The 12,187-nt window shown below is 42.7% G+C and overlaps 1 protein-coding gene across 1 annotated transcript in view; it reads left to right on the top strand.

Moving 5' to 3' along the window:
- Positions 1 to 12,187, top strand: part of Arhgef26 (Rho guanine nucleotide exchange factor 26) — a 109,432-nt gene that overhangs the window by 55,676 nt on the left and 41,569 nt on the right. The window contains exon 6 of the mRNA XM_032898313.1: positions 10,037 to 10,189. Within this exon, the coding sequence (XP_032754204.1) occupies positions 10,037 to 10,189 (153 nt within the window). The remainder of the gene's footprint in view (positions 1 to 10,036; positions 10,190 to 12,187) is intronic.

The following is a 12,187-nucleotide window of genomic DNA, read 5'->3' as shown; positions in this document are numbered from 1 at the left end:
TTCACTTGCCTAGTTTGCTTTTAACTTATACCCCAATTGGGCTCGTGAAAAGCTTCAGGCAACTTATAGTCCGTGACATGTATACAATACGCCTGTTAAAGTGGGGAATGGAGAACACAGCGGGGACCTAGACAGCCAACATGACACGCTATCTCTCCCCAGGGAGTTGCCAGGAGTGAGGATTAAACACAGCAATGTCCTTCTAGGGGGCCAAAGCAAAAAGGGCACAGAACTCTTTATGAAGCCGTCATCCACTAAGAGGAAACAGCCTTTTTGAAGTCATAAAGCTTTTCTAGGTCTGGGGTTTTTGAGGAATTTTGCTAGGCAAGGAATGAGGACTCTTTGGGAAGAGCCTCACCCTTCGTGGCAGATGCTGTGTTGGGAGAGAACCATGAGGATTTGAAGGCTGGCCTGGACACAGAGACAGAGCCGTTCGCACTGCCTTGCTCCTCCACGCCCCAGCCTCAGGACCCACATATTTTATTATAGCACTCCTGCTATGCCTGGATGGTGATTGCTTTGTATTGGTGGTTATTGTTGCTCTGCTTGGGAAGTGGCAGGAGGACAAAGACGACTAAAATGCCTACTATACTACACCGCATGTTCTCTGGGCATTCCTTCTTCTTAGGTCCTAGACCATGCCTGAGCCAGGCAAGGTGGGTCTAAGTCTTCATTGCCATACGTATCTGTAGGGAGCAAGGCTTTCTGTTAGATGGGATATGAATGAGCCAAACCAGAAATGAGAACTTCCCTAACAACCCAGGGCCGCCCAGGCTTCCGTCTCCAGGAGGATGTTTTATTAAGGGTGTTACCATGTGCTTTGTGTCCTTCTCACAGTTTATCCTGGTTTCCAGAAGACATTAGAATGTGAATGCATGGATTGAGTAGCACAGAACAGTAGGTGCAAGTACGTACAAAAGTTACCACGGGAACCAGCCTTTTCCTGTGCAGTTTCTCATAAAGAGGTTTCTGATAAGTACTTTGAATTCTTACTTTTAAGTAAAACTTAATGTCATTAAGTGTCAAGGACTTTTAAAATATCATTGTATTGGTCTGGTCCTGGGTATATTCCTTCTGAAAGGTAAGTCAACCCTGAGTATATGGACTAAGAATAAGCTTTAACTTCTGTGGGAGTTCCCTGGGACACCTGCCTCTTCGAATCTTTCTTCATTCTTCTCCAACGGTGAATCACACCTTTCTGTGGGATTTGCAGGGGGAGTTCAGACTGAGTTTAAACCTATGCTTTGAGCTGTTTGGTATTTAATCTGTGTCTAGGAAATGCTCTTGGAGTGCCTCTCTAGGCTCGTTTTCCTGCTACGATGGAACATGATACAGATACCTAACATAGATCTCTATGGCTAATCACCTTCAGGAACATCTTAAAAGTTTTACCAAAAATTTAAGAACTCTTAGGAGACTGGACAGATGGCTTGGTAGTCAACATCACATGCTTTTTTTATTCAGGGGACCCTACTTGGATTCCCAGTACCCACATCAGGTCGCTCACAACCACTGTGACTGCAGCTCCAGGGAATCCAACATTTTCTTTTGCCCTCCATGGGCACCTGCACACATACATGTAAATAAAAATACCCTGAAAAAAAAAAAGAATTTCTAGCAAGAAATTACCCTGGAGATTTTAAAGGGGTGAGCTGTAGCTACTAGAATGGGAAAGCTGAGGTGGAAATGACACTGCCCTTAAACTTGATGGCCTGAGCTGAGATACGGAGCACTTATTTACATAAGCACTTATTTACATAACGCTGGGAGTGGAAGTATGCACTTGTAATCTCGGAGTGGAGAGGTGGAGATCGAAGGTCCTTAGGACTTTCTGACTAGCCAGTCTAGGCAGTGGGTGAGCTCCAGGTTCAACGAGAGGCACTGTCTGAAAACTATAGTGGCGAGTGATAAAGACACCCAGTGTAGACCTCTGTGGATGCAGTCACACATATACACTATATACACACAACACATGCCTGTCTATACACACAGAATAAATGAAGTGAATGGGAATTCAAGCTGGTAGAACAGGAACATTATCTTTCAGAATTATTTTTTATTCTAAAGCACTTCAAGTTTCAGCCTTATGGTTTTTTTTTTCTTATTAGTCCACATTCAAAATAAAAAGTAGAAATAAAATATGAGAATGTAGAAATACACATTCAGCATGAGACATAGGAAGAGGGAGTGTTTGTGTGTGTGTGTGTGTGTGTGTGTGTGTGTGTGTGTGTGTGTGTGTGTGTTTGTGGTGTGTACTCCTGCCTGTCTGTCTGTCTAGTGAGGGAAAACCTCTGGACCTTTTCCAGATCAGAATGTCAGGTCTTCTGGTTGAGGTGTGGTGGCCTGTGTTTCTGTAGAACCAGCTCCTATTTTCTCAGCTGACATCTGGTGATGGATATGATGAGCTTCATCTTGTCTCTGATTTGGATTGACAATGGCTGCCCAGAGTACAGGTTACAAACCTAGAGAGAGTGCCTCAATCTCTTAATGATGGCTGTGGTGGGTTAGTGCTGGTAGTTCTCGCCACATGTTTGCTCTCCTCAGTCCACGGATACTGATCATTAGAGCCAAAATAACCATATATACACAAGAATATTTAAAACATAAATGTCTCACGTATCCACAGCAGAATATAACTTTATTTTGATGGAGTACAGAGTGTTTTGGGGGTGCTATTAGTTCTGAGCAGCACATAGGTATTGACATACTTCTGTTCAGAGAAGATATTTTATTATATAACAGCACCTTGGGCATGTGGAATCTATTTCTTCCATGTTTGCGGCCTGACTATGATCCTGTTTGGTGAGGCATTGTGACCAGATGAAAGGGACAGGCAGCTTAGACTGACAGCTCAGTGCTATGAAGAAGTCCAGGAGTGGCCTGGGTTTGCTTTGGGCAGATGGATGTTAATGAAGGAAAAGTCCTTTAAAGGATGGCACTCCAAGGACCCAAGGCAGCACTGATGATTGCCAGAGCTCCATTTGCTGCTCTTCCAGAGCTGGAGTGCAGAATGCTGGGCTGGTCCGCCTTGCTGGCACCCTTCCTGGACTGGGTGAGGAAGGCTGGTCAGGCAGGTTTTTCAGAAAGTACAGCTGTCACTGAAGAAAGCCAGGCTGCTCTGGGTTTCACTGTGTCTTTGACATGACCATAGCAGCTTGTGCTGGGAGTCTGTGTCTTCAAGGATGGAGAGACCTACATCTAGTTTGCAAATATAGTTGTGGCCATAACTACATCTAGGTAGTTCTGAAAGCCTGACTTGTCCACAGCCAATAAATCTGTGCTAACTTCATCTACTAGTGAGGAAAACAAGAAAGACGACTTTCTATATTTGCTTAGCACATTCTTGATAAAATAACAATAAAGCAAAAAAGAAAATATCACCTTTATAATAATGTTCAATTTGAAGCAACAAATTATATTTATTCCCTATTTACTTATCAAACACTGAGTGTCTCCAAAGTTCAAGTGCTTATAGGCAGGTCCTGTGTATACAACAGTGAATGTCTCCTCCCTGACTTAAGTAATACAGAAGCAAATATAAATTATAAAATGTTTAGTTGTGGTTATAATAGGAAGTGTAAAGAATTGTGAAGACTGTCTAGTAAACTCATAAAGCAAGGAGCATAACTTAACCCATCAGAGTTTGGAAAGAGTTCTTGAAGCATGTAATGTAATCTGAACCATAAGTAGGGGTTCACTGGGCAAAGGGGAGAACGTCAGGGGACAAAGTGGGGGAGGGGCAGGGGAAACCTGACACTGTGGACCAGTGCTCCTGCTTTCTAGTCCAGAACGGTTGTTGTAAAAATATAAAAAAATTAAAAAAAAGTATGGTTGTCTTTTACCTCGCTAGGTCCGGCACCTCAGTGCCCCAGGATATCTGCTAGATGTCTTGGCGGAAACGCATCCCAACCCCTCGGTGGCCCAGTGTCTCCTGCCACCGCACACTTTGCTACACTCAAACTGTCACATAAAAGAACACACAACACAATAATCTTTGACCCAATTGGTAAGATATAATTGTGCACCTAAACATACAAAGCCCAGTACCAACCATCCCTTAGGAACATTAATAACAACCTATAAATACACAGCCGGAATCTTAACGGCAGCCTCCATTGTCCTGCCACGGCTTCTCTCTCTCTCCCTCCCCTCCTTTCTCTTCGTTCCAGTCTCCTCCTCTTCCTTTAAACTTCTCTCCCGCTCATCCTTCCTTGTCATCCACTGACAGGCCTCCTTCTATCTTGTCCCTGCCTCACCTGTGACATCATCCCACACAGGACTAGCTGCCACTGTTGGCTACACTCCTCTCATGACCTTGCCTGGAGGCTGAGCCTAGCATGGTGCTGTCTTCACATACTACTATACCACGACTTACGTCTTCTGGAAAGGCCTGGGCAGTCTGATGATTGCATAACACTCCTAGTCCACAGCTGTCTGTGGACACTGACAGTGCTTTTTAGTCCCAGCTGTTGTCGCTTCCTGGATGTGTGTGTTGAGGCCTGGCCAGGACTGTCAGGTAGGCAAGATGAGCTTTCACAGGAGGGCAGAGGCAGCGGATTTACTGGTTTCACCACAGGCTGTGTGGAAGCAGAAGGCCTTTGTCTCTGAGTTCAAACTAAAGCTCAGGTGCTTAGAATTTTTACTTGTGCTCTACAGTCTCGGTTTTGTCATCTCTGGAATGGGTAACTGTGTCATAAAACAGACATGAGGACTGAATGACACTGAGACCACTTGGGAGGCATGAAACACTGGCCTTGCTCAGGACTCACAAAGGGTTTGTTCCCTGACCCCCCCGAAACCTGCTGCCCGTGCTTAACACTAGAGGATATTCTGAAAAGCAAATCTTAGGTCCGTGCTGTGTGTTAATCTCCTCTGTAGATGGCTGGCCTCACTGTGCAGTCTTTCCAAGGGCTGTTGTCTTCTGTGACGTCTTAATTAACAGTTTTCTGTTTTAGAGCATTGTATATGAGCACTGTATGTATACCACTCCCCAACCCCACTCCTCATCCCAAACTCCTCATGCTGCCTCTGCTCTGAACCATTTATGGTCTCTTCTTTAATTATACATATGCACATAAGTATACACATCTATATTTAGAGTTGCTCACAACTACATGTGTCTAGGATTAACCATTTGGGATTGGGCATCTTCCTATGTGGCTGTATATCACTGGAGGAAACTTGGCAGCCATTGGCCATCTTTAGCTCATATAGGGATGGGACCATGGGCTTTTCCTGTTGACATTGGTGTGTTATCTGGTGTTGTTAGGATTCTGGCATTGTTCAGGAAGCCACATTGCTGAGATTTTATGAGTGCATTTTCCCTATCCTCCCTAGGGGATACTACTTAACCACAGGCACCCTGAGACTTAGATCTTATTGTGGTCTTTCTGGCTCCTCTTCCTCGATTGTCCCCAAGCCTTGGGTGTAGTAGTTGCATTGCTGGATGTATTATTTGGGGTTAGGTGTCAAAAAAAAAACCATCATTGCTCTGCATTTTGACAAGTTCTAGATTTCTGCAATAGTCCCTGTCTATTGTAGGAAGAAGCTTCTTTGATGAGGGGTGAAAGCTACATTTGTCTGGAGGTATAAGTATGTAGAATACAGTAAGAAATAATATTGGATTAGGAAACTGGTAATTACGTTTTCCTCTCAGCTCTATGACCTCTCCAGCCACAGGGAGCTGCCAAGGTTTACAGTACCAGGCATGAATCACCTCCTATTGAACAGGCCTTGGACTTGGACAAGTTCAAGATACAAGTGGCACTATTACTCCATGGGGGCCTACCCACTGCTCCTTCCTGTGGCAGCTTGTAGAGGACTTTCAAAAAGCTAGTCCCTATTAATGCCAGTTATAGCTTGATTCCTCCAAGTTCTGTGTCCGGTGCGTGTGGTCTCTTCAGCAGTAGGGTCTTACTACAAGATGTGGAAGGCAACCAGAAGCAGTGGCGCTAGCCCATGTTGTTTGGGGCAGAGTCATGTATTCTTAACCAATAACAAGAACGATGTGGAGTTTCTTCACACCTGGCACTAGGGCTTTTATTTGATAGTGCATGACTCTATCACCCTATTTTATAACTACACACACACACACACACACACACACACACACACACACACACACACACACACGCTTGTGCACACACTATTCACATACTTTTTGAATTAAGCACATAGGACAATATGTAGCCCTGTAGCTTTTTCATCCTTAGTGTTACCTCATTTTCCTTGTATTACCTTTCTCCCTCCCTCTCAAATCAAAGCCTTCTATTTTCCTATCACCCCATTCATGCTCATAGGGCCTGCCTCCTAGTGTTCCCCTTTCTAGAGCTGCTTCTCTCCCTATCCCTCAGCCCCCACCACAGTCCCTTTGTGATTTCCTGAGTTCTTTGGATATTTCAGGTTATATGCTCAAATATAAAGATTTACAGTTAGGATCCACAAATAAGACAGGGTCTGTGGTGTCTGTCTTTCTGGGTTTGGCTTATCTCACTCAGTATAATAATTTTCAGTTTCATCCATTTGCCTGCCAGGTTCATGAGGTCCATAAGAAGCCTAATGGTCAGTAACGGGCTGCAGTCCACTGCTGCATCACCTTCATAGTTTTATTCTACCTATTCTACATGGACAAAGGGGGCTAACCTAAGTGCAGGCATCAGGCATCCAGGAAACAGATACCTTACTCCTGAATTTGTATTCTCCTCGGACATATAGTTCCACATCTAAGACTACAGCCATTTTTAGATTCATGAAGTTCATTCCCAGACAGAAAAGATGGGGCCCCTGTGCTTCTGGGAAGTGTCGAAGGACAGTTTATGCATCTCGCATCACCAGTATGTTCTTCTTCGAACAAATGCTTCAGTTGAGTTCTTCGGAATTCCAACCCGAGCTTGTGTCCCTGGTGATCTGACTGGCAAAGGAACTTGCTTGAAAAGGCAGCAGCAGTCACAGGACGCACTGGAGGAGTCTTGTAGACTGAAGTGCTCTGGTGATGGTGTGCTAACGGCCACATGGGCGAGTGGGCAAGGGTTTGGTTAGGGAGGTGATCCAAGGAGACCTCTGTGGCACCTTGAGGCCTTTCATGATGTACACAGTCAGAGCAGTTAGTGGTGGTGGGGGTGGCAGTTGTACACCTCGGTTGTTGTGAACCGCCTGACTGTTGGTGCTTGTACAGAGGGAAGAATTCGGTATTGTTACAGAGGGAAGAGACTTCTCAGAGCCGAAGTCCAAATTTCCACTTCAGTGTTATCTGCCAGATTGCTTCTTAAATGTGGTCCAGTTTCGTTCAGAACCGCAGAGCTTCCCTTTGGCTGCACATTTGCTATAAATCACCAGTCTTCTTGATACTGAGATGTCATCTTCAGAAATATATTGGTGTTCTTGCAGCTCAGCTTGGTTAGCAAAGAATGCAAAATTTCCAAACAGCCAACAGATAAAGCATTAAATTACACCCTTATCATGCTAATACAGGGTCTACCGCTTGGTTTGTGTTGTATTAAAGTAAGTTTCATTGACAGATATCTCACTAGTACCTTGTTTTCAATCCTGTATTTTGGCAAACTTTGTGAGGTAATAAATGTATTTTTTTCATCAGGAAAAGCAAAGTTATTGTTTTGCTTATGTAATTGCATTATTTAGTCTGTTAACAATTGCTAAAGGCAAAAGGCTATAAAGGATAGTAACCCGTTAGATATTTATACTTTGGATTTACATGGCGTGATTACTTACAGTAGCTTCTTGGAATATTTTATTAAAACTTCCATTAAAACAGTTGGATTCGAATCAGTTATAAATGCTTGCAGTCATGTGAAATCCAGATGAAAATGAACCAGTCCTAACCCTGCTGTGCCTAGCATTCCAGGGCCTCTGAATTCTCACAGATGTGTGTTTTCAGTTGTCCCTTAGACATCACCCAGGCAGGATGGATGGCTTCCTCACTGCTGCTCCTCCTCCCTCCTAAAGCCCCTGTCTCCAGTCAGGATTTAATGACCCACCTGCTCTGCACGTGGAACTATTTCTCAGAAACCCTAGCATCTTCCTTGAGTTTCTCAATTCCAGTCATTTTACCTCTAATTTGTTGCCCAAATTGTTCCTCTCTCATGGTCTCGAGTCCACTTTCCTGCCTGCTGGCTGTCTGTCTTTCCGCTTCTCTCTGTCCCACTTCTGTCCAAAGTTGATGACTTACTGGCTTCTGTGGTGTACTGATTCTTGGGGTCACACAGCCAAACCTTTGTAGTCCAGCTCTCATCTGCTCTACAGCTTTCTCTGTCTGACTACTTATTCTGTGGTTTGCACTCAGCCTCATAAACTCCTGAACAAGAAACTCTAGCACATGGCTCTCTGTCCTCTCTCTCATTGTACCATCTTATATTCATGGACGACTGACCCAAGTCATGGTCTCCTAACCATACATACCATTTAGTTAGTCACCTTACCTTTGGAGTTTTTTACTGGGTCTCCAGTTATCATTACCTCTGTCCTACTACAATGTTGGGGTTCCTTCAAACTTAGTCCTTTTCTTATTGGCTGGTTTGCTAGAGCAGCCCGCAGAGTGCTGGAAAACATCTTTAGTATTATCCTTAAGAAGGAAGACATTTCAGGGAAGGACAAATGAGAGCTCCTTAGTACAAGGGGTGGGGCATGTGACACAGGGCCTCTGTGCCCTCTCCAGGCTTGCCCCCCAGCATTTCAGCATGTTCAACCCTCTCTGAAGCTCACTGTTTAAAGGTCTTTGTAAAGGTGTCATTGTAGAGATATACCAGACTATAGACCCTTGCTAAATCAACCTGAAATCTGCTGTCATTTCTCCTTGAAGGACAAAAGCTTGGCTTTTCTGTCTATCAGCCTGCATTCTTCACCAACCTAGGCTCCCTAGCCTCCAAGTGCCTACTTACTGTGGAAGACATAGTATTGGCATGGAGATCCCAAGGATTTAAAAATCTGTGTTAAAAAAACAGACAAACTGGGAATGAAAACCAAGTCTGTATTAATATTATTATTTTTTATTCGGCCACAACTCTGCTTCATTGTAATTGTCCCATGATTCCCATCAGTTACTACCAGAGGGGAAAGATGGTTCTTTTTACTCAACTTTCCTTTAGGGAGTTAATGTTCCGCGGCATCTTTTGTACCCATTCTTGGTAGTACATGATCGTGTCTTGGTAGACACACTCTTATTACTGACTCCAGTCTCCCTGTTCATACACACAAAGAGTCGAAAGTGGAGATTCAGACACATGGTTGTATGAGAGTGTTCAGTCATGGGAGCCGAAAGAGCTATCAGAAATGGTTGTATAACCAGTGGCTGTGTTCCTGTGTAATAATTAAATCAGGCAATGTTGAATTACTGTTCATCTGTCTCATTAACAAGGTCTGACTACTCTGAATTGCAATCTAAAGAAATTGTGAGCGTACTAAATACTGTGCATATTAATATGTTTGAAATAATGTTTATAGTTTGGGAGGGCATGTGAGATTGGGTTCTTCACAGGCCCCTTGTGTCAGCAGTCACAGATGCTTTGTGTGCTCACATTTCTTCCCTTCTGTGTGGAGATGGGGCCTCACTATGTTTCAGAGGCTGGCCTAGAACCTGCTGTGCAGCCCAGGTTACAAGCACACTCTTGATTTTCCTGCCTCTACCTGCCCAGTCCTGGGATTACAAACATGCCTGGTCTGATTTCTCCTATACGTGGCCAGACAGTCTGTAAGCATGACCTTTCCTACTCCATCAGGGAGACGTCTTAAGAAGTAGAAAATCTGTTTGTTTTTAAAAAGCCCAAAGGCAGAGAAATATCCATGATTATCAATGGTTTAAGATCAACACTTAAAGCAGTAATGGTATAACACATTTAAATTTGGACAAAATATTCAATGTTTTTTCTTTGTGGGAGTTGATCATTTTGTATTTGCTTTCTAAAAAATTCTAATTATTTTTACACACTCTCTAGTGTTTATTTTTAAGCCATGCTTGGGGAATAGTTGTTATCTATTAAAATTTATAGAATACGTTGAAATGTTTTCCCTGTTTATTTTCTAGATTCTTCACGGAGTTGGAAGCAAGGCATCAGAATAACATCTTCATAGAGGATATAAGTGACATTGTAGAAAAGCACACAGCCTCCACGTTTGACCCCTATGTGAAATACTGCACCAATGAAGTCTACCAACAGCGAACGCTGCAGAAGTTGTTGTAAGCAGTGTTGAGTGCTCCGGTTTTGATCATCTAACTTCTTTTGATTAGAACTCCTTGATAAGGATCAATCGATCATAGACATGTCTCTTAGTTGACAGTTTCTTCCTTGGTAGAAGTGTAAAAGGGTCACTTTTGGAGTAAGGGCGTAAGTACTGGAAGTCCTACCCAGAACAATCAGAGAGGGAAAGGAGATCAAAGGGATACAAACTGGAAGGGAAGAAATCAAAATATCACTATTTGCAGATGATATGCTAGTGTACTTAAGTGACCCAGAATTTCCACCAAAGAACTACTTAACCTGATAAACCACTTCAGCAAAGTGTTGGGGTATAAAATTAACTCAAACAAATCAGTAGCCTTCCTCTACTCAAAGGATAAACAGGCCGAGAAAGAAATTAGGGAAATGACACCCTTCATAATAGTCCCAAATAATATAAAATATCTTGGTGTGATTTTAACCAAGCAAGTGAAAGGTCTGTATGACAAGAACTCATATAAACACTTTTTTTCCTGGGCTTAGGTTGAGTTCAATATTTTATGAAATTAATCAGTTTATTTAAATGACTTCTCAAAAATTACTGAAGTGGAAAAATGCAAACGTAATAAATAGGCACTTGAGAAGTGGTTCATCATTTAAATGCAATAGCTGCTCTTCAGAGAATTGGGATTCAACTATTAGCATCTCCTTAGCAGCTAGCAAAGGTCTATAACTCAAGTTCTAGCAGATCTTATGCCACTTCTGTCATTTGCAGGTGCTGCACGCTCAAGCTGTACATACTACATAAGAAAAACATCTATACATATAAAATAAATGATAAGTAAATAACTTATCTCAGGGCAGTCATCCAAACATTTAAAGGTGCCAGGTCCTGTTGGACACTGCAGACCTACATTCTGTACCTTCCTTCAGTTCTGAAATGTGGCCACCATCTGAGATTTGAAAGTGCTGACAGTAAAACATGACTTAAAATAAAAAAATAATAAGACATTCCTGTGTAATTTGATATTCTGACGTTTCCCACTTTATTTTTCGTAGCCATGAACCACATCATCTAATTTTCATATGGTATTTTTTTTTATAAAGCGATCATCGCTGCCACTGTCTTACTTCTTGATTCTGAACAGGCCAGTGGCTCGGCAACCCTCCCAGGGGGCACGAGGGCTGTAGATGTGGCCGACTGCCCACAGGAGCCAATGAGAGAAGAGAGATGGGGCTGAGGGTCAGAAAACTTCAATTTAACTTTATTTTGTTTTTCAGTGTGTGGCACGTTAAGAGTCTTTGTAAACTCCATTCTTGGGGAATCTCCAACTCATCCCCCCTTAAGGTTCTACAAACAGCTCCATGAGATTCTATATGGAGTATCTGGTAATGGTACATGCCTGTAGACCAGTATCACAGCCATTTTCACCTCAGAAGGAGATGAGGAGAAATAAATACTCTGGTGTATGTGACTGAGAAATTTCCTGGCTAGACAAACCTGTAATCTTAGGACTCAAGGGTCTTACAAGCCAGAGCGAGCCTGGAGGGCAACGCTCTCCAGAAAAACCACACCTCCTCCCACTAAAGCAAAAACAAACAAACAAAACCAAACACACACACACACACAAAACCCAACAACAACAACAAAAAAAAAACCCAAAAACCAAACACACCAAAAAACAACAAAAAAATACCCAAAAATCAACCAACCAACCAAAAAAAACCCAGTTTTCTTATTAGGAAGAAGAAATTTGGAAGGTCAAAATGACCTTAATAATATGACCTAAGTGACCTTTCTTTCTTGAGTCTGCCCAGGGCCAGAGCAGTAGTATGAAGCATGGTTATTGTGTTGGTGAAGTGTGCTTGTATATGATCAAGTTTGAGATCTCATTTGTTTATGCCAAGTCATAATTATCGTGTTCTCCATTATGATACTATGATCTCTTGTTTACATCCTACTTTTACCATTGCCTAATTTATATGTTTTATTTCATTAATATTCTGTGGGGTGCTGC

This window comes from Rattus rattus, chromosome 3, assembly GCF_011064425.1.
Source record: "Rattus rattus isolate New Zealand chromosome 3, Rrattus_CSIRO_v1, whole genome shotgun sequence".
Classification (NCBI taxonomy): Eukaryota; Metazoa; Chordata; class Mammalia; order Rodentia; family Muridae; genus Rattus; species Rattus rattus.
This window is presented reverse-complemented; position numbering and strand designations above follow the sequence as displayed.